Source organism: Aspergillus niger, assembly GCF_000002855.4.
Source record: "Aspergillus niger supercontig An01".
Lineage (NCBI taxonomy): Eukaryota > Fungi > Ascomycota > Eurotiomycetes > Eurotiales > Aspergillaceae > Aspergillus > Aspergillus niger.
Window position 1 is genome coordinate 1320951 of NT_166518.1, and position 24601 is coordinate 1345551.

The 24601-nt window shown below is 53.6% G+C and overlaps 8 protein-coding genes across 8 annotated transcripts; 6 read left to right on the forward strand and 2 right to left on the reverse strand.

Moving 5' to 3' along the window:
- Positions 1 to 2956: 2956 nt before the first annotated feature.
- An01g05590 (uncharacterized protein) lies at positions 2957 to 4049 on the forward strand (the record flags this gene model as incomplete). The annotated part of the gene is made up of 2 exons (XM_059748216.1): positions 2957 to 2985; positions 3311 to 4049. The coding sequence occupies 2 exons, from the start codon at positions 2957 to 2959 to the stop codon at positions 4047 to 4049; spliced, it is 768 nt and encodes a 255-aa protein (XP_059603165.1).
- Positions 4050 to 4453: 404 nt separating this feature from the next.
- Positions 4454 to 5197, forward strand: An01g05600 (hypothetical protein; the record flags this gene model as incomplete). Its single annotated transcript, XM_059748222.1, has 1 exon — positions 4454 to 5197. The coding sequence occupies one exon, from the start codon at positions 4454 to 4456 to the stop codon at positions 5195 to 5197; it is 744 nt and encodes a 247-aa protein (XP_059603166.1).
- Positions 5198 to 6233: 1036 nt separating this feature from the next.
- An01g05610 (uncharacterized protein) lies at positions 6234 to 8366 on the forward strand (the record flags this gene model as incomplete). Its single annotated transcript, XM_059748230.1, has 2 exons — positions 6234 to 8087; positions 8145 to 8366. The coding sequence occupies 2 exons, from the start codon at positions 6234 to 6236 to the stop codon at positions 8364 to 8366; spliced, it is 2076 nt and encodes a 691-aa protein (XP_059603167.1).
- A 524-nt stretch (positions 8367 to 8890) lies between these two features.
- An01g05620 (uncharacterized protein) lies at positions 8891 to 10570 on the reverse strand (the record flags this gene model as incomplete). Its single annotated transcript, XM_059748238.1, has 4 exons — positions 8891 to 8903; positions 8990 to 9092; positions 9496 to 9955; positions 10097 to 10570. 4 exons carry the CDS (start codon positions 10568 to 10570, stop codon positions 8891 to 8893), a joined length of 1050 nt encoding a protein of 349 aa, XP_059603168.1.
- Positions 10571 to 11527: 957 nt separating this feature from the next.
- An01g05630 (uncharacterized protein) lies at positions 11528 to 14386 on the forward strand (the record flags this gene model as incomplete). The annotated part of the gene is made up of 1 exon (XM_001388949.1): positions 11528 to 14386. The coding sequence occupies one exon, from the start codon at positions 11528 to 11530 to the stop codon at positions 14384 to 14386; it is 2859 nt and encodes a 952-aa protein (XP_001388986.1).
- Positions 14387 to 14920: 534 nt separating this feature from the next.
- On the reverse strand, positions 14921 to 15827 carry An01g05640 (uncharacterized protein; the record flags this gene model as incomplete). The annotated part of the gene is made up of 2 exons (XM_001388950.3): positions 14921 to 15439; positions 15501 to 15827. The coding sequence occupies 2 exons, from the start codon at positions 15825 to 15827 to the stop codon at positions 14921 to 14923; spliced, it is 846 nt and encodes a 281-aa protein (XP_001388987.1).
- Positions 15828 to 16745: 918 nt separating this feature from the next.
- An01g05650 (uncharacterized protein) lies at positions 16746 to 18531 on the forward strand (the record flags this gene model as incomplete). The annotated part of the gene is made up of 6 exons (XM_001388951.3): positions 16746 to 16770; positions 16846 to 16886; positions 17007 to 17033; positions 17127 to 17202; positions 17285 to 18239; positions 18309 to 18531. The coding sequence occupies 6 exons, from the start codon at positions 16746 to 16748 to the stop codon at positions 18529 to 18531; spliced, it is 1347 nt and encodes a 448-aa protein (XP_001388988.1).
- Positions 18532 to 19713: 1182 nt separating this feature from the next.
- On the forward strand, positions 19714 to 23983 carry An01g05660 (uncharacterized protein; the record flags this gene model as incomplete). Its single annotated transcript, XM_059748261.1, has 6 exons — positions 19714 to 19726; positions 19858 to 20012; positions 20107 to 20230; positions 20320 to 20498; positions 20531 to 23899; positions 23954 to 23983. The coding sequence occupies 6 exons, from the start codon at positions 19714 to 19716 to the stop codon at positions 23981 to 23983; spliced, it is 3870 nt and encodes a 1289-aa protein (XP_059603169.1).
- Positions 23984 to 24601: the final 618 nt, after the last annotated feature.

A 24601-nucleotide genomic window follows, 5' to 3' on the forward strand; every position in this document is an offset into this window, starting at 1 on the left:
TTTGATGATGAAAGTGACGACGACGACCTGAAGGAATACGATCTGGATCACTACGATAGCGACGAGGTCGACGAGGACGGCGAGAAGATCACCATGTTCGGCAATGTCAAGTCGCTCGCTTATCACCAGCCCAACGAGGAGGACCCGTACCTGGTTATGCCGCCGGAGGAGGAAGACGAGGAGAGAGAGGAACTGCAGATTATGCCGACGGATAACCTGCTGTTGGCGGGTAAGGTTGAGGACGAGGTTGCTCATCTGGAAGTCTACGTCTACGAGGATGCCGCCGACAACCTTTACGTGCACCACGATATCATGCTGCCCGCTATTCCGTTGGCGCTAGAGTGGTTGGACATCCCCGTTGGCAAGACGGCCGAGGGCCGCACTACCGGTAACTTCGTGGCTATCGGAACAATGGAACCCGACATTGAGATCTGGGACCTCGATGTCGTCGACAGCATGTACCCCAACGCGATCCTGGGCCAGGGTGGTGCCGATGCCGAGAACGGCGCGAAGAAGTCCAAGAAGAAGAAGGCCAAGGCCAACGACGAATATCACATCGACTCGATCCTCGCTCTGGCTGCGAACCGCCAGCACCGCAACCTCCTGGCCTCTGGATCTGCCGACCGCACCGTCAAGCTCTGGGATCTCCAGACCACCAAGTGCGCCAAGTCGTACTCCCACCACACCGACAAGGTGTGCGCGCTGGAGTGGCACCCGACCGAATCGACCGTCCTGCTGAGCGGTAGCTACGACCGCACGGTGGTGGCAGCGGACATGAGAGCCCCCGACTCCAAGGCGCGCTGGGGCGTGGATGCGGATGTCGAGAACGTGCGCTGGGACGTGCACGACCCGAACTACTTCTACGTGACGACGGACGCCGGTATGGTGTACCGCTACGATGTGCGGAACATTCCCGCCTCGCCCAAGGAGTCCAAGCCCGTGTGGACGCTGCAGGCGCACGACTCGTCGGTGTCGTCGTTCGACGTCAACCCCACCGTGCCGGGCTACCTGGTGACCGGGTCAACGGACAAGTCCGTTAAGCTCTGGAACATTGAGAACGACAAGCCCAGCATGGTGGTGTCTCGCAAGATGGAAGTGGGCAAGATCTTCTCGACCACTTTCGCGCCGGATGCTGATGTGAGCTTCCGCCTGGCTGTGGCGGGCAGCAAGGGCGTGGTCCAGATCTGGGATACCTCCACTAACGCGGCGGTGCGTCGGGCGTTCGTCTCGCGGGTGCCTACCCTGGAGGGCGAGGTGCAGGAACGTCTGGTCGGTATTCAGCCCGACCAGGATGAGTCGGATGAGGAGGAAGGCGTGCAGGAGGTTGGAGCGGCGCAAGGTGCGGATGGCTGGGAATCGATGGATGAGGATTGAGTAGATGCAAAACAAAGAAAAGAAAGGAAGCCTAAAAATGGACGCCTTCAGGTTGGATGACTGCAACAAAAACAAGATAAAAAAGAAAGAATGAATCTACGGAGTTCTACTTATAGATAGATAGTTTGAGTGTGACGCTTTTTGCAATGAAAACGTTGTGATACCCCATACCATTCACCTGACTAGTTAAGTTATTTTGTAGTTGAGTTGACGAGAACGGAAGAGAGTCGATGAATAAGCCGAATCCTAAGCTGCAGACACCAAAAGATGGGAAGCGATGAAGTGATGAATTGATCGACCGGCAGAATACCCAAACCAGATATCGTCTGATACGGTCTCGATCACCAATCACATGCCTGCGATGAGGCGAGTGGACGGGTCCGGTGATTGCATTTTATTAGGTTATCTCGTCTGCAAGGCCGAAAGTAGATGAAGAGGTGGTAAGTAGATGAGGATGGTCGAGGTGAAGAATTCTAATCTGCATAGTACATGCGTCGGTGAATGGGTAGTCGCTGTGGAAACTTCATCCGAGGAGTGGTACTTTGTGATTGACCATGGTGTAATGAGATCGGAGGGTCTACTGGTTATTGGCGTGCGGTAAGGTGCTTACCTACTATTAATCAATTAGATAGTTAGATTACTCTGTAGTAGTAGTAGTAGTAGGTCGTATCTATTTAATTTTAACCTCTCAACCTACACCAAAAATAAATTCAATAGAAACCCATCGTACAGCATTCGCAGAAAGTATACTCCTGGCAAAAAGGACATCAAAGCGAAAAGCACAGGTCAAGTGTATAAGCGGGTGAAAACCACCGCCCAGTTTATTAAGTTGACCCACTGGTGGGGAAACAAACGAAAAAGAAAAAAGAGAGGCACTCGGTGGTTTGACCCGCCCGGCATCTCCGTGTGGTCTTAGTTTTTAGTTTAGTGTGGTGGTACGTACAACTCCATTGTTCCAAGAAAGAACCCTCATGGAACGGATTGCGGATTCTATCCGACCGACGCGGTACCTACATTAGAGATCAAGTATGTAGGAGATTAAGCCTGTCTGTCTAGGACGGACGTGATGTATGTAGGAGAACCACTCACACACTCCCCCCTTCCTTTCGACGTCATGTCCAGCTTGTTGGTTGCATGAATCCTTTCCCCCCCTTCAGCTGAGACGGCAGATTGTTTCAATTCCCCACCGCTCAGGGCACATGGCGGTTTCCAATGGCCAGCCGCGATGCCGTTCCTGGCGTTAAGCCGACACCACTTGGCCTCACTTGGTGTAGCCTCGGTGGTGCTGCCGTTTGACGACGCCCATTTGGGTTTAGTCTGTGTATCATTTTGCTATCGTTTTTGAGTTCGGTCGGCTTTTAATCTAGACTAGACTTTCTTACGGAGTATACTATCTATCCTATCAAGGGTTCCCTCTCTCTCTCTCTCCAAGGTACGCAAATATGTAGGAGGGAGGGAGAAAGGAAGGAAGGACTAAGGGATTATCTCCTAAATTCATCACGCCAAATACGCGCCGAGCGAAGCTTTGGGTTGGTCCCTGAATTTCTTTTATTGTTTTTTTGTGGCCACCCGACAAAAGCAAATGACCGGGGGAGATGGTCAAGGCTGTCCGTCCGACCACCAAATCGCATCGCACGACTAGCCGCGCCTGACTGTCCGTCGGAGCACCGGAGGAAAATAATAGATGTTAGGAGGAGGGGAGGAATCAGTAGTACTCCGTAGTTACGTTGTTATTATTATGCTGGCTACTTCGCTTGTTCTTTGCTGCGTAGCCCCATAGAGTGCGTATCCATGGTTGACTTCTGGCGAACAGGTGGTTCTCGACCATCGCCCGCATCATTACAAGGCGCCAGGCGAACCGTTGGAGAAAATACCGAAGGCAAAGTTTTTTCCACATCCATAACTCTATCCCACTCTTCCAGTTGGTCGGCTAAAGACCCTGGCGAACGAGTCGCGACTCAGGATCTGATCCAAGGGTGACTGACTGGGTCGCTGAGAAAAGAGAGACGTCAAATCAGGGCTTGCTATTAGCCCTTTTCTGCGTGCTTAATTTGATCATCTTGAATTTTAGTACCCACTCAGAGGACTTGAAAGAGAGAAGAGGAGGAAGTCCGAGAAAAGAGCAACAGCGAAGTAGAGGAAAAAAGAGGGGGGTAAAGACAAGGCCCAGAATCACGGCGGGAGGTGGTTCCATCCACTTCATCCATCATTTCATCCACTCAACTCGCCTCTCTTCCCTTTTCCCTCGTTTCCCCCTCTTCCCTTTTCTTTCCTTTCCCTTTTCTCTCTCCTCTCCTCTTCCTTTCTTCTACTTTACTTTTCCCTTTCCCCATTCCTCCCTGGGGGACTCCGATTTATTTCCTGCACCATTCCTTTTTGATCCTTTTTTCATTCTTCCAGTCCCAGATCTGTGTATCCTGGATTCTTTCCTTCATACTTTTATTCTTTCCCACCCTTTATTTACTCTATTCACATCTCGCCCGTGGCGCGTCCTGGTTGTCCGCCCCGATCTTCCCTGTACCATTATCGGTGGTGCTACCGTGTTGCTGCAGTATCTCTTCGCCCCCTTGAGTCTAGCAGCCCACCTTCCATTTCCCGAGCACCACCACTCATTCCACCCGTCTTATTTATTATTTTTCTCTGCTGTGCAAGGGAAAAGCAAAAAACAGAAATAAAGAACGAAGAGAAAGAAGAAACTAGAGGAAGTTTTGCCTTCATTCAGACACGGCTTCCTTTTCCGCTGCGACATCTTGGTTCTCGTTTGACAGCTCATCCACTGTATCTGATAACGGACATTCCGGTGATCGATCTTCCATTCCTTCTCTACTCCACCCCGCGATCGGCCATCAGCATTCTTTCCTTATACCGTCCAAAGGCGTCAGTCTCTCGAGAACGAGGAGACGGTTACGGAAAACCCTAAAATAGCAAAAAAAGCAATATCGCTTGTACAACTATCGACCTTTCCCGGCCAGCTGCATATCTGCCATTATATCTGAGCCCGACCGCCTAGTCTGCACCTTCCAGCATTTATTGTCAGTTGCGTTCTCGACTACACCTTAATTTCCCGACTATCGTCATCATGGCTTTGGCTAGAGCTTTCACCAAGCGCAGTAAGCGCCCCGAGGTCTCGGCCCCGATGCCATACCGTGAATCACATAAACACGCTGGTCCGATCAATCGAGACAAGATCTCGGCTCCCGTGGAGTTGTTGTCGACGACGAACATGCTGGCTTACAATGCGCCCGACATCCATTCGGCGACTTCGTCTTCTACCTCGTCATTGCAGTCGCCCGACGATTCGGAAATGTCTTTCACGCAGCGCAGTTTTGGATCGCTTCTGACTACCCCCGATGAGTCGCCAATTGAGCCAAACCCGCTGCCTTCCTATTTCCCGAAGCGATCTGCGACCGTGACGAGCCACCCTCGCTCCTCGACATCGACCAACTCCTCTACGGATGCGCCGCTGGTTCCCAAACGGGCGCTCTCCCACACAAAGCGGACCCACCAAGAGCTTGCTCGCCAGCGTTCCTTGTCCCGGCTATCTCCACCTCCGTTGAACTCGTTGCGCAATGCATCTGCTGCACGTCAGACACAGGATAGCTACAAGGCCGAGCCCCATCCCTTCAGCAAGGAACTTGAGCAAGTGAACGAGGTGGTCGAGGAGTTCGGTGGCACCCGTATACTCGACGACGAGGAGTTGATTCTACGAGATAAGGGATTGATGAAGTTCACCGCAGATGACTACCTCGTGGAGATCGAGGCCCTTTATGGCAGCGTCTTTGATGATTATCTTGGCCCGATAGGTACGGGGGCCTGGCTCTGAATCGTGACCCCGTTCGCTGTTTTACTTTCTCTACCATCTTTTCCTTATTTTGACTCCCGAGGGATTCCGCCTGGAGGGCTCTGGATAGGAACTGGATATTTCCTTCCCTCGCCAGGATTGACTTTGCCATGACCCACTCATATTCACTCTTTAATGTCTTGTGATCTAATTACTCGGTTTCATCTTTATTTTGAATTAGCTAGATACCACTGGGAGGAGCTTGGATCTATCACCCCCAACATTGCTTTTTTTTATTCTTTTCTTCATTTATTGGTTGCAGGTTGATGCTTCCATGTTGCGTGGATCGAATTATTCGCTCTGCTGACTGGCTATGTGACGGACTCTGACATGTCTAACGAGGTTCTCGGATCTGTATTCTTCTTCCTTAGCGTCGTTTTGAATGCGAAAGACACTGCCAGGGTTGCTTTTTGTATTGGATTAGTCTTGTAACAATGACACGATACATCATAAAGTTCTGCATCTCATGCATGTGCATACGTCTGCGTACAGTACCTCTTGTTCTTGATCCACCTAGTGGACATTGAAGAATTGTATAACCCGATCGGGTAAGGCTGTTGCGCGCTGGTCACGCGCTGGTCACGAGCTGGCAGCCTGAGGCTCCACAGCCGCCCCACACCCAAAAAATTTCACGTCGACTTTCTGCTTCTCCGCTTCGTCTGCTTTCTTCCTAGTTCTTACTCCAGACGGGCTCCCCTCCAACTGCTGGTCTGTCTCCCTCTCACACACTCGTGCATCGCAGCGTTTTCAGGGTGCGTGTGTTGGACAGTCCGATGAAGGTATCTCTCGCCTTCCTTACTCCCAAGCGCGCTTGTTATCTGTAGCAACAGCAGGTGGATCATCTCTCGACTCGCAACTGGTCGGGTCGTGTGCTCTGCTTCCAAGATCTGTTTCCATCTCTTAATATCCCACCACTCCTCGCGTGTGATACTGTGAGAGTGCGACTCATGATTGGATTTGGGGTCCTGTTTCAAGCACTCCCCAGCCATTTCATTATTATAGAACCGTCGATCCTGGCATGGTCGTCCTTGCCACCGCCTCCCGCACCGCAACGATCGCACCCAGGCCGACGACTAATCCATCCAAGATGCTAGTTACATCATCACCTGTGTCCATTCTAAAAACGCCTAAGAGCACCCCATCCACGACTGGGATTAAGCACAGGATGATGATGGGAGACGACTACAGCGATCTCTCCCTGTCCCCGTCGTCCTCGTCCGACGCGGAACACAGCCCGAGTCCCCGGAAGCGGACGCGAGTGAAGTTTGATAAGGAGGTGTTCATGGTACCATATAAAGAGGAACCTGAGCCGGAACGGAAACCAGAGAAGAGCGCAGCCGTCGTCCGCGAGGAGGTGCGCAGGGCCATCCAACGGCATGTCTCTGGCACCGACAGCGAGGCGTACGACCGCATCAAGGAGACTTTTGCGGTGGACCCGCGGCGCCGGGATGAGGACAACATGTTTGCCTACGATGTACCTACACATACGTCCTTGAGACATCATCTCCTGGGTCTTTTGTCAAATGTTGCGTCCTTGGATCGCACTTGCAACGGACTGGTCCAAGCTGTGCTGAATAGCGTATGGCTGGGCCGGGACGAGTCGTACATCAAGTTGTATATACGCTTTCTCGGTAACCTTGCCGCTGCCCAGGGCAGCTATCTGGGGGCTGTGCTCAAAATGCTGGTCAACTATCTGGGAGAGCTTCCCAAGGACACGGGGAAGATCCCGGGTTACCCGTCTGTTCATGTGCCGGTGCTCTACTCCCGCGTGCACTTGGCTTTGCGCCATGTCATGCAGTTGATTCCGTCTGGTAGTGGAACGCTGTCGCCTCTTTTGTCTGCACAGTTTCCTTTTGCTTCCGATTCGGCCAAGGCCAACATTGCGTATACGCGGAATCTCATCCGGGTGATCAGCTATGCCCCGGAGCTTCAGGGTGATATTCTTTCCCTGATAACGGAAAAGCTAGTCAAGATTGACGTCCACATCCAAGTGGATCTAGAGGACATCGAGGATGAAGTCGGTGAGGATGTCCTGCAGGGAGTCTCTCCGGAATCAGTCATGATCGAGGAAGATGATGCGGATGACGACGATGACAACGACTCCGTTCTTAGCGATGATTCGGTAGACGATGAATCCAAGCGGATCAAGGCCATTCGGGACAACATCCTCAAGCTGGATGGCATGATTGACACCATGTTCGAATATTATGCCCCTCCGTTCACGCTGGGCTCCCTGGACGACAAGGAAAATGCCTTCGATCTTCTGATGAGCCATTTCCAGAACATTATTCTCCCCACGTACCGCTCGCGCCACTCTCAATTCCTTCTCTTCCACTTCTCTCAGTCATCCCCAATTCTTGTGGACCGCTTCGCCGCGATGTGCACCGAGCTTATCTTTAACAAGACGCAGCCAGCCATTATGCGCCAATCAGCTGCTGCTTACCTCGCCAGCTTCGTTGCTCGCGGGGCCCATATTTCTGGCGAGGTTGTCCGGGATGTGTTCGATCTGTTGGGCACGTATCTGAACAGTCTTCGTCTGGATTATGAAGCCACTTGCCGGGGCCCCGACCTCCGCCGCTATGGCCCCTTCTACTCGACGGCTCAGGCCCTGCTCTACATCTTCTGCTTTCGCTGGCGAGACCTGACCACCGCTGCGCTGGAGGGCGACACTCCGGACCAAGTGGACGAGCTTGAGCCAGAAGACATCATGTTCCCGCCGTCAGTCAAGGAAGTGCTGCACCAAGCCATCCACTCCAAGCTGAACCCGCTGAAGGTGTGCTCGCCCGCGATCGTGTCCCAGTTCGCGCGGATGTCGCAGCACTTCAACTTGATGTACGTGTTCAGCATCCTCGAAACAAACAAGCGACTACGCGTATCCTCATACCGCAGCATCGGCGCCATGGCCGATCCTCGCTTCAGCCAAGTCGAGCGGGAGATCCGCGCCGGCGACGACCTTGGCTACCAACTAGACGCCTACTTCCCCTTTGACCCCTACCAGCTCCCGCGCAGCCGACGCTGGGTGGAAAACGACTACGTCCACTGGCGCGGCATCCCAGGTCTAGACGAAGACGACGACTCGGACAGCGAAGCGGACGACAACGAGTCGGACGAAGACCTCAGCGATGGGACCGAAACGGATGACGAATTGTGATGCGTCCAAGACCTTCAAAAGAACAACTCAAAAGTGCTTCTCTGTTTCTCTCTCTCTCTCTCTCTCTCTCGTTCTATTGGCGAGCACAATACCCCCAATCTGTTTGCGATTCTGCCATCTCAGCAGGTTTATGTTTCTCTGAAAAAGAAGAAAAGTTTTTTTGTGAGATCTATGTTTGTTGTTTTATGGGTGGGAATTTAGCGTGGCGTATGGTGATTGATTTGATTTGATTTGATTTGATTTATACACGCACGGGTGCATGTAGTATGCCTACACATCGCATATGCCTGCTTGTTACCTGCCTACATCCGTTACCAGTCCTGCGACATTGAGACTGGTACCATGTTGGTATTTATAATGATGGACGATGGATGATGATGGACAGATGGATGGATGTACGATGACATCTGCGGGGTAGAAGAGAATGAACAAAATACCAAAATTACAACGTTCATATTCCTGAAGTGCACGTAGATATCAAAGATCATGGATACTTGATCGCTGTTACGACCTATCCGGTATACTTAGCTCAAGTATCTACTACTACTTAAGCAGCATCAACATCAATATTCGACGCATATGAATCAGATAGAGGTCAATTTCCCCCCTCTTTCCTGTCTCACCTTCCTTCACCCACTTCGTTATTTCGTCTAGTTCGCTGGTTATCATGGAAAGGAGGGGCAGGCTTGGCTATTTCTACATATGAGATTGAGCGAGTGGGTTGGTCTGGTACCGGGGGTAATTTGATTTAGAATATGGTACCGTAGGAAGAGTACTACTATTGGTAGAAAAAGTTCAGTTGGAAAGATCGTTGGTTGATACCCCGCCAATTGTGTTTCTTGGAAAGATGATGCAAGTTAAGTCGCTCATGCATGAGGTACCTCGGTAGTAATCAATGATCGTCGTCTAGTGTACATGTAGATGTGTGCGTGTGTAGTAAGGATGATGTAACGATTCTAGTGATGGACGAAAACCCAAAGTAACGCTAATAACTCCAAGGAGTAATAATAACAGGATGTATAAGAAAAGAGGACTAGTTTATACAAACCGGAGAATTGAAGGGAAAAAAAGAAAATCGCAATGAGTTATGTAGGACCGCCCATCCTTTTGGGGGAATGGGTTTACGCACCAAAAATATGCTTCATATCAGCACAGGCATCGCGGTAGAGAATATCAACTGAATCTTGATCGCGGAAGGGATTGGGTGATTTATCCCACGCATGGGGCGCCTTTTCGATCATCATGGCGCGGACATGTTTGTTGATATTCTGCAGACGCCGCACAAACACCTGGCCCTCCTTGAGAAGCATATCCCATTCGCAGATAAAGAAGAAGATATCGTGCGGCAGGGCATCGGCGAGGATCTCATCCGTGGCGTGCACGGGCGACGCATAGGGCGAGATCCGCTCCTCGTGCGTAGGCAGGTAGGATTCATCGAAGAGATCGGTGAAGAAGGCTGGGAGGGTCTTACTGGGCATGAGGCTCATGGCGCGACGATGGTCACGCGACTCCTCAAAGTCGAGGATTGGGTACCAGCAAAAGAGGGCGACGATGTTGAGTTCGCTGGTGGAGGCGGCGGATACTAGTTGCTGGGTGGAGTCGTAGGGGCCCGTATTAGGTGGACTGCTGTGAGGTTCGAGGGCGTCTTGTTGGTCCTGTTGTTGCTGTTGCTGGTGCTGGTGCTGCTGTTGTTGTTGCTCATTGAGAATACTGCGCAGGCGGAGGGGCACGGTGATGGCGAGGTTCCCACCAGCAGAAAAGCCGGAGAGGGCGATGCGCGAAACGTCCAAACCCAACTCGACGGCGTGGGCAGCGAGATACTGCAGGGCGAGAACCCCGTCGTCGACGGCGGCGGGAAACGGATGTTCGGGAGCACGACGGTATCCGACGCTGACCAGCACGGCGCCGACTTCCCCGAGCACACACTGCGCCCAGCGACTGTCATCCGTGGGGCATCCTAGCGTGAAGCCTCCGCCGTGGAAATTGACCACGACGGGCAGACGACGGCCTTCTTTGCGGATGTTGAGATAGTTGGGTGGCGTGTAGAAGCAGAGACGAACCTGACCCGAACCGGTGGGAATAGTGCGAACAAAGGCAGGCCGGGGAGGTCGCGGAGGAGTGACATCGTGCAGGAACATGCCAATGCGCATTAGAAAGCGCCAGACAACGGCTTGGACGTAGAGCCACCAGCGGGAAGACGGCATGATGGAATGGCCATACAGCGGAGGGAGGAGTTTCAAAGAGGTAAGTAAGTGGTAACTAGTAGTGAAAAGAAGGTTACGAGAGATCCGAGGCAGGAACAGACGGAGGAAGGAGAGGGAGAGTGTGAGAGAGAGTCTCCAAAGAGTAACTCTGGGAGAGAGCGCCCGGAAGGTCGGAGGCAAACCAGACCAGACCTTCCGTTCCAGTAGAATAGTAATCGGTTGATTGGAATGAAAGGCTATTAATTTACGTTTGAGGGAGGTTTAAGGGCCGCCTGATCCACGGAAAGCAGCTGCCGAGGAAGACGAGATCCAAAGCGCAGCGCAGCCAAGCCAAGCCGGAGGAGGAATAGAGATGATCGGTTTAGAAATGACACAGAAAGGTAGTCATGCAGTTCATATGCAGGAAGTAGTAGACAAAACGTAAAGAATTGGGAATGAGGAACGGCTCTAGTAGTTGGCAAAAAGAGGTCTTGGACCACATCATCGGTCCTTCATTCCTCTGCTGGACCCTGTTTTCCACTGCTGGAATTCCCATTCGATGTGATGGAGACTCTTGATATCCCGGCTTTTGCATCATCACAGGCATGACATCACTTGCCTCGGGATCGACCCGCCAGCCTTTATTTGCGCCCTCGTATTTCTCACTTTTGATTTGCAACGCTTTTGCTACTAGTTCTATTACTTCTCTCACGTTCTGGCCGACTCTTGGGTTTGTAAGGCCCTGCTAAGCTCTCCTCCTAACCTTAATTGTCTTGGAAAACCCTGTGCCCAACTCACTCTTCCTTACTACTTATAAGCGCTGACGGTACCCCCCCTCCCATTGTCCTCTCCTCTCTTCTCTCCCCCGTCATTGACGGTGATTCTCCCTCACCTTTTCTCTCTGGAATATCCTCCCCTATACCCCTTCAATCCTATCATCACATGGGAGGTGTTGACTCCCATCCTCCCGCCCCCATCATGTCTATCAAACGTGCGCTGTCCAAAATCAAACCCACCAAGTCGTCTCCCGACGATGAGTCCGCTCACAGCACCCCCGCCTCGGCTACTTCCATGTCTCCCCGTCGCAGCATCCTCAGCAACTTCCTGCGCGATCGCGACTATGCCTCTTCCTCCGATGACGGCTCAGATGACTCTTCGTCGCCAGGCAGCATCAGTAAAAACCAGCAAAAACGCCTGGCACGTAAACAGCGCAAAGAGAAGTCCCGTCTGAGCGAGGAGCGTCATTCCGACGAGTCTGATTCGCGTCGGAAAGAGGAAGTCGCCAATGCCACCCGCGAGGAGACTTCGGAGATGAAGGCTCGCTACGGCGAATTGCCGCTGCTACAGTCTCGGACACGCCCTCGTGAGGTCCGTACCAACCTAGATGCCATTTCCGAATCCTTGGTGGGCCAGCAGATCTGTTTTACGGCTCGTCTACATATCATCCGTCGCATGAGTGCCAAGCTAGTCTTCCTAGTCTTCCGCCAGCAGCTGCTCACCTTCCAGGGTGTTCTGCATGAGGAGGCAGGTGTCAAGTCCATCGCCATGATTCATTGGGCTGAGCATTTGCGGTTGGGTTCCATTGTCCGCGTGCGGGGCACCATTCAGAAGCCTCAGGTGCCGATCTTGGGCTGTACCATCCATGACGTCGAGATCTCGATCGACGAGCTTCATCAGGTCGTGCGTCGTGAGGAACCCGTCCCCTTTAGTATCTATGAGGCAGAGATTCAAACCGCCGAGGAGGAGCGCATCGAAGGTCGTCGCAGTCACATCCCCGATCGCGTTCGTCTCACCAATCGTCTACTCGACTTGCGCACCCCGACCTCTCAGTCCATCTTCCGCATTCAATCCGCCATCTGCAACCTCTTCCGATTTGCCCTCGATGAGCAGGGCTTCATGGAGATCCATACACCCAAGCTGCAAGGCTCTGCCACCGAGTCGGGCGCCAGTGTCTTCCACGTGCAGTACTTCGGGCGAGATGCTTTCCTGGCCCAGAGTCCACAATTGGCCAAGCAGATGGCTATTGCCGCTGATTTCGGTCGTGTCTATGAGATTGGAGCGGTGTTTCGAGCGGAGAACTCCAATACCCACCGTCACCTGACTGAGTACACCGGGTTGGATATCGAGATGGCCATTGAAGAGCACTACCATGAGATGTTGGACGTGCTGGACGCGGTTATCAAGTCCATCCTTCAAGGTGTGTATGGCCGCTACCGCCGCGAGGTGGAGACCGTGAAGCACCAGTTCCCGTCAGAAGATGTTGTGTGGCTGGAGAAGACCCCCATTCTGCGCTTCGCGGACGGTATCAAGATGCTGAATGACTCCGGCTGGCGCGACGAGGACGGCAACCCGCTGCCAGAGGATGAGGACCTCCACACCCGCGATGAGATTCGCCTGGGTGAGTTGGTCAAGGAGAAGTATGGCACCGACTACTACATCCTGGACAAGTTCCCCGCCAGCGCACGCCCCTTCTATACCATGCCCGACCCCGACGATGACCGATACACCAACTCCTTCGACATCTTCGTTCGCGGCCAGGAGATCGTCTCCGGTGGCCAGCGTATCCACGACCCCCACATGCTGGAGGAGAACATGCGTCGCTCTGGCATCGACCCCGATACCATGGAAGACTACATGGAGGGCTTCCGCTGGGGTGCGCCACCCCACGCTGGAGCGGGTGTTGGTCTGGAGCGTCTGCTGATGCTGCTTCTGAAACTGGGCAATATTCGCCTAGCATCCCTCTTCCCTCGCGACCCTCGCAGTTTCCCGGCCAAGCCAGTGACGGCACAGCTGCGGCACCCGGAGTCATCGACTATTGATCCTCCGTGGGCGCGCGACAGGAGGGGTGCCATCGCACAGGATACGAGTCAGCTGCAGCCGCTCGAGCATCTCATTGCCAACTACGGCGATGCCACCTCCACCTCCTGGGGTGATGAGCGCTTCAAGATCTGGCGCGACATGGGCACTGGTGCCGCCATCTCCTACGTGCCCAGCAGCAGCAACTACGTGATCATTCCGGGCAACCCCTTGTGCGATCCCAAGCAGTACCGCCAAGTGATCACACAGTTCCTGCAGTGGCTGCGGCGCGAGACCAAGTACAAGCCCGTCTGGCTGCTCTGTTCCGCCGAAGTCGAGACCATCCTGGGCGAGCGCATGGGCTGGCGAACGCTGTCCTGCATCGCCGAGGAGCGCGTGAACCCGGCCCGCAACATGGCAGCCTCGGACGGCGAAATTGCCCGCAAGATCCGACACGCCGAAAGTGAGGGCGTCAAGCTCGTGACCGTGACCAGAGGCGAGATGGTCTCCGACGAGATCCGCCAGAAGATTGACCAGCGCATCCAGGACTGGCTCAACAACCGCAAGGGCACACAAGTGCACCTGTCCGAGATCCGCCCTTGGCGCGATCCCGAGCACCGCTGGTACTTCTACGCCGTCGACAAGGAGGGCACCATCTGCGCCTTCGTCGCCCTAGCCACGCTCGCCCCCGTCCACGGCATGCAGATCAAATACAGCTTCGACTTCCCGGGTTCCCCCAACGGCGTCATCGAACACATTGTCACCCACGCCATCCAAACGGCCGCTGCAGCCGGTGTCAAATCCTTCACCTTCGGCGCTGGTGCCATGTCCTCGCTGACCCCCGGCCATAACCTCCGCGGTGCCCGCATCAAGATGCTCCAGCACACCTATGACACCATGGCTAAGCAGTTCCATCTGGTGCGCAAGAGTGAGTTCCGGGCCAAGCTTGGCGCCGAGGACGACCCGCTCTTTATTGCTTATCCGCCGCATGGCCTGGGCAGTAAGGGTATGCGTGCGGTGCTGCATTTCTTTGAAGATTAATCAATCTATCAAACCCGATATCCATCTTCCCCACTCTATCTATCTAATAATGTCTGGAAATGTGATCATGGCTTATTTGTTACAAAGATCTAATTACAGGTAGATCAATATGGCTTTTATGTGTTTTGCTTTCGTCAAATTTGTGCTTTTGTTACTTGGGATGGATGGTTCGCATTAGATATTCCCCCTATTGTTTTGTTGCCTGGGACGTGGAGCGACGATTGTGACGGATTGATTCTGGGGCTCTTTTTGTTCTGTTTACTCTCGTTTTTGGATGTGCTTTCATACAAAGACGGTAAGATAGACGCAGCGCCTGTGTAATGAAGCCATGTTGTATGTATGTATGCGTGGATGTGTCTTGATGAAGAAATTGTGTCATTATAACTCATTAATAAAATTGAGTACAATAGTAATATTCAAAGAGTAATAGTACAAGTAAAAGTAACCATCATGATAGTAGTATACCCAATATGCAAATATCATCCACAGTAACCATGCATGCATGTATGTACCTGTTGAGAACACAATCATAAATCACCGCACCTTCTTCCCCTCTCTCATCCCATCTACTATCGCCCCATCCACATCCTCATCTCCCTCTTCCTTCTCCCTCTCCTCAGCCATATCATCCACCACTCTCCCCAACTCCCCAACCACCCATTTCCCCACCAAAAACGCCACCCCAGCCACGATCACCCCGTAACACGCCGTCGGCACCAACGACCTTGGAAACACATTCCCCAGGAACGGATCCAGAATCACATCCACCGCCACGGGCGGCACATGCGTCATCAGCTCCTTATCCGTGGTGTAATAGTCTGCCGCGGCGCGGATACGTAGAAACAGGACCGAGTCTGTAATGGGTTCGTTGCTGTCGAGGGGAGTTTCGGGATTGAAGTTGGTGGTGGTTGAGTCGTCGAGATTGAGGTCAAACTCGGAGTCTGGAGTGCTGGCGAGGCGCGAGGAGGAGTAGTTTGTTATCGATGAGAGGAGGAAGGTATCTGAGAGGGCGTGCGGGAGGGTGTATGTTGTTAGGGTGAAGGATGTTGGTTGCTTTTTTGTTGATTGTATAGTCAGTATATAAGAATGAGGGTAGACGGCATGGAACACGTACAGTTGCTAGCCAACAGATGCGTACTTCATAGCGTCGGCCAGGAGTGAGGTTTTGGAGAAAGAACCAGGATTCGGTCCCTGGTGAGGATTGGGTTGGGAAGGATGCGTTGAGGTGTGTGCGGAGGATGGGGTGGGAGGGGGAGAGGCGCGCAAGACCTAGGTCGTCGATTGGGGGATGTGGGGTTGGGATTGTGGTAGGGGGAGGGGCGAGGAAGATGGTCTTTTCGACATTGGCGGCTGCGAGAGTTGTAAGGAGGAGGAGCGCGAGGAGGATGTAAGGGAGGAAGGAGGGGACATGGCGGGGGAGGGAGGGGAGGGTGAGAGGCATTGTTGGTTGGATATGGTCGATGAGGGGGGTGTTTCGTGGTGTGTAGGACTGATTTATATGGTCATTGTTGGAGGTAGAGTGGGATAAAATCTGGAATGGGTCTGCGATGTTGTGTTAGAGGATTGGATATCGTATGAGAGGTGTGGGATTGGGATAGGTACTCGAATGAAGCTTGCTGGAGATCTAGATCGGAGCTGGAGTGGAGGATGGAAGATGGTATATTCTTGGTGTTTGTTTTCAGGGATATCCGAGTTTTGTATGAGAGGATAAGTTATAGAGCCAGACGGTGCAGGGCAATGACGAGTGATCAATTGAGAGCAGAAAACATGGCAATTGCAATGGTAATGGTGGTAGCAATCCATGGACTGCGATGATCCGGCTGATGTTCGGCGATCTTTCGTCATGCCGTCACTGCTTTACACGTGACCAGATCTTAACCGGAACAGGGTGCTGACTCAGCTGTTGACCGCCAGGTGGGCAGCAGCCAATCAGATGGCTCATAGCCCAACGCGACCCAACGGACGGATCAACCACGGCGGCATCGTTGGGTTGACAGCGCATGAAAGACCACAAACAAATCGAGTCGACCGATTCTCGTCCTGCTCCTCCATTGTCACTAACCAAACAGTTCCCCAGGGTTCGTGGCCTCTCCCTCCCTCCCCCCCGTTTTTACTAATTTCCCACCTGTTCCCTTTCCCTCGAATCTCTCTTTCCCTTCCCCTTCATCAATTCACCATCTCCAATTACCCCCTTTCGTGCCCTGTGTTGTGGTGGCTCGTTAGGTTACTAACTTTACCCCTGAAACCCCCGTACAGATCGCCCTTGGGTATTTTAATTTTTCCCTCTGTCCACATTCCACGCCCACTCCGTGTCCCTCCATCAATCCATATCTGAAACTTATCAATTCGACTCGCCAAAATGAGAGAAGTTATTTCTTTGAACGGTGTGTGCCCAGTCCCTCCCTCGCCGCCGCTTGATTTTTCGCGTGGTCACTAATGTTTGTGTTTTCCCCTCACAGTTGGTCAGGCTGGTTGCCAGATTGCCAACTCCTGCTGGGAGGTATGTTTAGACACGGGGGAATCGACCCCTCCTTTCCTGAAACAGTCATCAGAAAATCAAACAACATCGGCATATGCCATATATTCTTGGGATAAACAGTGGACTAACGGTGTTGTTTAGCTCTACTGCCTTGAGCACGGTATCCAGGTATGTGAAAACAAACGCCTAGGCACGCCTCTGTCGAGAGTTGCCACTCCACACCGATGAGCAATCCCACTGATCTTTGTTTGTTGATGCCAGGCCGACGGTTACTTGACCGAGGAGCGCAAGAAGGATGACCCCGACCACGGATTCAGCACCTTCTTTTCCGAGACTGGTACGTTCCCATAGCCTTTCCCCCCGTGTATCCCGCTCCTCCGTTTGCCCGCAGCACACCCTAACATGAAATTGGGCTATAGGTCAGGGCAAGTATGTCCCTCGTACCATTTACTGCGATCTGGAACCCAATGTTGTGGATGAGGTCCGCACCGGTACCTACCGCAGTCTTTTCCACCCCGAGAACATGATCACTGGCAAGGAGGATGCCTCGAACAACTATGCCCGTGGTCACTACACCGTCGGCAAGGAGATGATCGACCAGGTCCTCGACAAGGTCCGCCGTGTTGCCGACAACTGCGCTGGTCTCCAGGGTTTCCTGGTCTTCCACTCCTTCGGTGGTGGTACTGGTTCCGGTTTCGGTGCTCTCCTGATGGAGCGTCTGTCCGTTGACTACGGCAAGAAGTCCAAGCTGGAATTCTGCGTTTACCCTGCTCCTCAGAACGCCACCTCCGTTGTTGAGCCCTACAACTCTATCCTCACCACCCACACCACCCTTGAGCACTCCGACTGCAGCTTCATGGTTGACAACGAGGCCATCTACGACATCTGCCGCCGCAACCTCGGCATCGAGCGCCCTAGCTACGAGAACCTCAACCGCCTGATCGCCCAGGTTGTCTCTTCCATCACCGCTTCCCTCCGTTTCGACGGTTCCCTCAACGTCGATCTCAACGAGTTCCAGACCAACCTGGTCCCCTACCCCCGTATTCACTTCCCTCTGGTGGCCTACGCCCCCGTCATCTCCGCGGACAAGGCCTCCCACGAGTCCAACTCCGTCAGCGAGATCACCATGAGCTGCTTTGAGCCCAATAACCAGATGGTCAAGTGTGATCCCCGCAACGGCAAGTACATGGCCACTTGCCTGCTGTACCGTGGTGATGTCGTCCCCAAGGAGACCCACGCTGCCGTGGCCACCCTGAAGACTAAGCGCACCATCCAGTTCGTCGACTGGTGCCCTACTGGTTTCAAGATCGGTATCTGCTACCAGCCTCCCCAGCAGGTCCCCAACGGCGACCTTGCCAACCTCAAGCGCGCTGTGTAAGTTCTTCTCCATCTGATATGCGACGTTTTCAAGACATAAGAAAGCTAACGGAAGGTCAAATGTAGCTGCATGCTGTCCAACACCACCGCCATCTCCGAGGCCTGGTCCGCTCTCGACCACAAGTTCGACCTCATGTACTCCAAGCGTGCTTTCGTCCACTGGTACGTTGGTGAGGGTATGGAGGAGGGTGAATTCTCCGAGGCCCGTGAGGACCTGGCTGCCCTTGAGCGCGACTACGAGGAGGTTGCCAGCGACTCCCTGGAGGAGGAGGTTGAGGCCGAGTACTAGATCTGACCGAATTTTGGACCGGAGTCGCGCGGGGGGTCCGGCCGGGCCGTCCGGGTGGAAGCCGTGGCTCGCCCTGAAGCAATGGGAATTGTTCCGTTGGGGACAGGCGTTGGCCAAGGTTGTATACCCAAATGAGCAGCGGGACTCTGGCTGCATGCAAATAGGAAGGAGAAGCTTGGCTCCGTAGTACAGACTATGTTTTCTTTTTGTCTGAGTATATTTTTCTAATATCCCTGAAGCAGCGATGAAATTTACCCGCTCGTTCGAAACTCATATGCAAAATTTTTTTGGGCGCCTAAGAGAATTGTAATCTACATTTTGCAAGTTTCGAGCGATTTGATGATTATCCCTGTAGTGGTAAAACAAACAGGAATTGACGATGAGCGGGGATGAACAGGCTGTTACTAGTACTCCCCCATGGCTTATTTGCATAATGAAGGGGACTGAAATGGGTAGAATAATAGGAGGGTAGATAGCTTCGGCGAAAGTAACTCTGAGACCCTACTTTAAGTTGCGCCACATCCAGGAATGGAGGAGTTGCTTCCGCCGAGGTGCATCCATCAGTCGGATTCGTGCCGACCGGGTGAGCCTCTAGGGAGTAGTAAGTAATCCTTGGACCCTGAAGGGTGGAGAGAGATGGAAAATGAACTGGACTGACGTCGGTGTTGGAGAGGGAGGGAGGGAGTGACTGGCTGACCGCCCGGGGGGGTTGCATAGCAGTACTCCGTAGTAAATTAATGTAGGAGCTGTCCTGGCTGGCGGCCCCTCTGCGCTGCTCGGCTCGCTCTAGTTGCTCTGGTCGCCAGTTCCTCCCTCCTCCTACTTACTCCTCCCCCTTCTCCCCTAATTTGATTGACTTCGGGATTACTATCCTCTTTTTTTTTTTTTTTTTATCTTTCGGTTCCCCTACCCCCTCTGATCCGCTCTCATTCTTCAGCTGCCGGACCTTCCCATTCTCCCTCTGCTTTGTGGCTTTTGGCAATCCTGCCTTTTCTCAGTTCCCCTCAGAAGAGCTGCTGCTGCCGCCTTGGCCATCCATGCCCCGTGCTGTCTTCCACCTCGAAGGTTGACAGCCGTCTCTCCTGCTCTGCTTCAACGCTCCCCCGTTCGGAATTTGTCGGTCAATTTTTTGGCGCACAGTGTTTCTACGGAAGGGAGGCTAGCTCCTCCTGAGCTATAATTATGGCTGATAACGGTGAGTCCTCGTGTCCTGCCTGCACAATGGTCGCCCGCCCGAGCTCTCAGGGGACAACGGCCCAACCCCGTCGAATATGACGACGACCGAACAACGGAACTGACGGATGTTCTCTTCTCCCCCCCAAACAGCTCGGAACCTCAATCTCAACTTGACCCCGGAGGAGAAACGGGTCTTCTACCAACTCTTCCAGGCCGCCGATACCACAAACCTCGGCGTCATCACCGGCGAGGTCGCGGTTCCTTTCTTCGAGAAGACCCAGCTGGCCCCGGAAACCCTCGGCTTGGTATGTCGTTGCCTACCACTCTCGGGGAAAGCTTTCCCCCGCGCAATCGCAATCGGAATCGGACGGCTAACTGGATCATGGCGACGTGATATAGATATGGCAGATCGCAGACAAGGAAAATCGGGGTCTATTGACCCCGTCTGGGTTTGGTGTCGTCATGCGGCTGATCGGACACGCTCAGGCGGGTCGCGCACCCACAGAGGAACTGGCCTTTCAACGTGAGTGAATGCTAGGTGCCCGTTCTGGGCCCCGATAGAACAATAGATGATGAGAATGCAACTTTTGCTGACATGGTTCACCGTTGCAGCCGGGCCTCTGCCCAAATTCGAAGGGATCGTTGTCGATGCCACCCCGAACCCGCGTGAAGCGGGCACTACCAGCCCTACTCCGGGCGCAAACGCGCCGATCAGGGTCCCTCCGCTGAATCCCGACGATGTGAATAAGTTCTTGTCGCTGTTTGAGAAATCGGATGTGTCCAAAAGTGGGGTACTGCCAGGTACATACATATGCCCCTCCAGCTAGCGCCCCGAGGCCGACCAGGCATGGACCCCATTGCTAATCAGATCATCATGACAGGCGAGACAGCCAAACAAATTTTCGAGCGTGCGCGGTTACCGAACGAGATCCTTGGTCGTATCTGGAATCTGGCGGATAGAAGACAACAGGGTGCTCTGGATGCTACGGAATTTGTCATTGCCATGCACCTCCTTACGTCCTACAAGTCCGGTGCGATGAGGGGAATCCCCCAGACACTTCCACCCGCTCTCTATGATGCTGCCGCTCGCCGAGGCTCGATCCGCTCGTCGGTCGGTTCCCGTCAAGGTCCCGAGGTTCCTCCGGTGCCTGCGATTCCAAAGCAATTCACTGGACCTCAGCGTACGCAGAGTCCGATCAATAGGCAACCTTTCGGCTCCCCCCTCTCCGCTCAAGCCACCGGTGGTGACTGGCTGATTTCGCCGCAAGAGAAGGCCATGTTTGACAACATCTTTGCTACGGTTGATACGGCCAAGGCAGGTTCAATTAGTGGTGACCAGGCCGTCGCCTTCTTCATGGGTGCACAGTTGCCTGAGGAGACGCTAGCTCAGATTTGGGATCTCGCAGATATCGATGCGGACGGACAGTTGACCAAGGACGAGTTTGCCGTCGCCATGTATCTGGTTCGCTTAACGCGTAGCGGAAAGGAGGCGCTGCCTCAGACATTGCCTCCCGCCTTGATCCCTCCGAGCATGCGCCGTCCTGGATCTTCGCATTTCGGCCCAGCAGCTCCTATTCCTGCCCAGGCGCCAGCCCCGGTTCCAGCGCCAGCCCCGGTTCCAGCACCACACTCGGCGGCTGACGATTTGTTTGGCCTAGATGCGCTTTCTGCGCCGGCACCGGCACCGGCACCGCCGGTAGCTCCTTCCCAAATCCCCCAGTCAACCGGGGGTTCAAATGCCGCCTTCCAGACTCCTGGTTCCCCCGGCTCGAGAGCATCTCCCCAAGCTCCCTCAACTACCTTCAAGCCGTTTGTGCCAACTTCAACCTTTGGACAGAGCCTGCAGCCACAGATGACTGGCGCTTCAGCTGGTGCTCCGCCACCCGTTCGATCACCCCCGCCCCCGGCGGATGATCTTTTGGGAGACAACGACCCCGAAGAGTCAAACAAACTGACCCAGGAAACTACCGAGCTTGCCAACCTGTCCAATCAGATCGGTTCGTTGGCTACTGAGATGCAGAACGTTCAAACGAAGCGAACCTCTGCCGAGCAGGATCTGTCGCAGACCTCGCAGCAGAAGAGAGACTTTGAGGCTCGTCTCGCTCAGGCTCGCGCTATGTACGAGCAAGAAGTGAAAAACTTCAAGGCTTTGGAGGAACGACTCAAGACCTCGCGGGCAGAGACTGGCAAGTTGCAGCAGGAATATGCGTTGATTGAGGGAAGCCGTCAAGATTTACAAAACCAGTACAACCAGGTATCAGCTGCACTCAGTGCTGATCAGCAGGAGAACGTAAGCCTGAAGGAGAAGATTCGTCAAGCCAACGCTGCGGTTGCTCAGCTCAAGCCTGCCCTCGACAAGGCTCGCTCAGAGGCCCGGCAACAGAAAGGTCTGGTCGCGATCAACAAGAAGCAGTTGGCAACTGTGGAGGGAGAGCGCGACAAGATCCAGCTCGAGATCGATTCTCTGTCCAAGGAGCAACCTGAAGCATCGGAGGAGAGTGCTGTCGGTCCAAGTGATGCTGCCCCTGTTATGAGCCCAGCCGAGTCGACGACGAGTCAAAACACCAACCCGTTCTTCAAGCGTACGGCTACTGGATCGAGCGAGGGCAATGCACTATCCCCGCAGATCTCTGGCGATCAGCAGCGTGCCTTTGATAGCCTGTTTGGTTCCGCCTTCACGTCACCACCGACGACCGCTACACCACCGCCTCCAGTGTCTTTCCGAGCTGAATCTCAGCCAACGTCTGGGGTGCCCACTCCGTCAGTGTCTCCGCCTCCATTCACTCCTGGTCCTGGGTTAGAGCCTCCGGCCCCGGCTCAGTCTAGGCAATTGACACCGGGTGTGTTGCCTCTTGGAGAGACCCATTCGGCGACCTCTTCAACGAAGGTTTCGCCGCCAGGCAGCAGATTTGGTGGTCAAGACACGGCCAGTCTAGGAACTGCCTCGCAGGCAGCAACTAGTGAAGTGGCAGGCCCTTCGTCTCCACAGCCCGCCACCTCTCCGTTTGATGAAACCGTGGAATCAAAGGAGCGATTCCCTGAGATTCCATCCATCGCCGCGAGTGAACAACCTGCAGTTGGCGCCGTATCGCCTTCTGGAGAGGACAAGCCTGCAGAGCGCAAGGATCTCAGCTTTGATGAACTGTTCGGCGGGCCAGCACATCAGCGCTCCAAGTCACAGAAAGAGAATGACTTTGAAGAAGCCTTTGCTGCCATGAAGAGTGGGCCTGGAGTAAGCAAAACGAACGGAGCCCCGGCCGCTCCTGAGTCAGAATTTCCTCCCATTCGCGAACTTGACGATGGTGATGAGAGCTCCGACAGCGAAGCACCCATGGGCTTCGAGGATAACTTCACCCCCGCCTTCCCTCCGCAGACTCAAATCGCCGCAGCACCCCACCCCGATTCTATCGAGCCATCCCAACTGGCAGCGTTCCCCACTCCTGGCAATGCGGCCACTGCAAGCCAGCCCCCTGCGGCGGAATCGCAGCCAAGCCCCCCAAAGTATGAGGACTCCGTTGAAAAACAGGAGCCGGGAGACTTGCCACGCGAGTACAACGGACTCTTGCCGAACCGTGAAGACCCAACCACTGCCCCCGATGCTCCACACTCAGTAGAGTCAAGCACAGGGGCACCGATCGTGGGTGGTGAAGCCCAACGTGACGGTACAAGGGAACCCGAAGCTGCTCCCGAAGGGGCCAAGGCTGGCGCGCCTGACTTTGAGGCTGCTTTCGCCGGCCTCAACCTCGCGCCAGCAAAGGAGGCCGAAGATGAAGACGATGACTTTGAAGCGCCCGATAACGCCAGAGCCAACGTGGACTTCGATTTCTCGTTCGACAACCCGTCAGCACAAAAGACGTCTCCCCATCCAGGTGCGGATGTCGCATCCTCGGAATTTTTCAACTTTGATAAGAACGTATCTTCCTCGCCTCCCGGCTCTGCTGCATCGCCTGCCGAGCCCAGCGCGAAACCTCAGACTCACGACTGGGAAGCACTTTTTGCTCCTCTTGACAACGCCAGTGCTGCTGCTGGCGGGGCAAACGGAACGGGCAATGCAGAAGCCAGCAAGGAACCCGGCTGGGCTCTCCAGACAGGCACCGAAGACGACCAAATCCTCCAGCGGCTGACAGGCATGGGATTTCCCAGAGAGGAATCCCTCTCAGCTTTGGAGAAATTCGACTACAACCTTGACAAGGTATGTTTTCAAACCGTCAATAGGGGAATCCCCCGTGCTAACCGCTTTCCATAGGCCGTAGACCATTTGACTTCCAAGTCTTGATTTGCATCCATAACCTCTTATTTTATTTTCTGATCAGTGCACATATTTTTCTTCTATGAGCCCTTCACTCGCTCCAAATGTTTCCTTCCTCCTTAATTCCTCCCACCTAACGTCGCCCCCTTCTTTACTTTCCTTTTCTTTAACTCATACGTGATCCAGCTTGCATGTTGTTATTGCTGCAATGTATATCCCTTTTCTTTCAGCGGTGTGCGCCTTACCCACATCACAGTCAACTACATTATGACCTACACTTATCATCATCGCCCCGTGTAATTTAGGAACACAAATATTGGATTAGTTATGAAACAAGAAACGAAGTGCAGAAGGACAACGGACCCATAAAGGAAACAACGACCAAGATCAAGGGACAGCGGCCACGGGCATTTACTATTTCTGTATACTGTACCTTTTGATCTGTTCTTCGCACCTTGTTCTGTATTTATTGATCGCATAGCTCATTTTCGGCGAAGTAATCCCTAATACACTATCGTCATTGCTGAAAACACAACAATCATCTACTTGACAATCGATCCAGAGCAACATATAGTAGTAAAATATCTGAAACAGGCCGTCTGATCTCCAGGGATTTTAAGTTTGGTCCGAGCTTTCTTGCCCAGG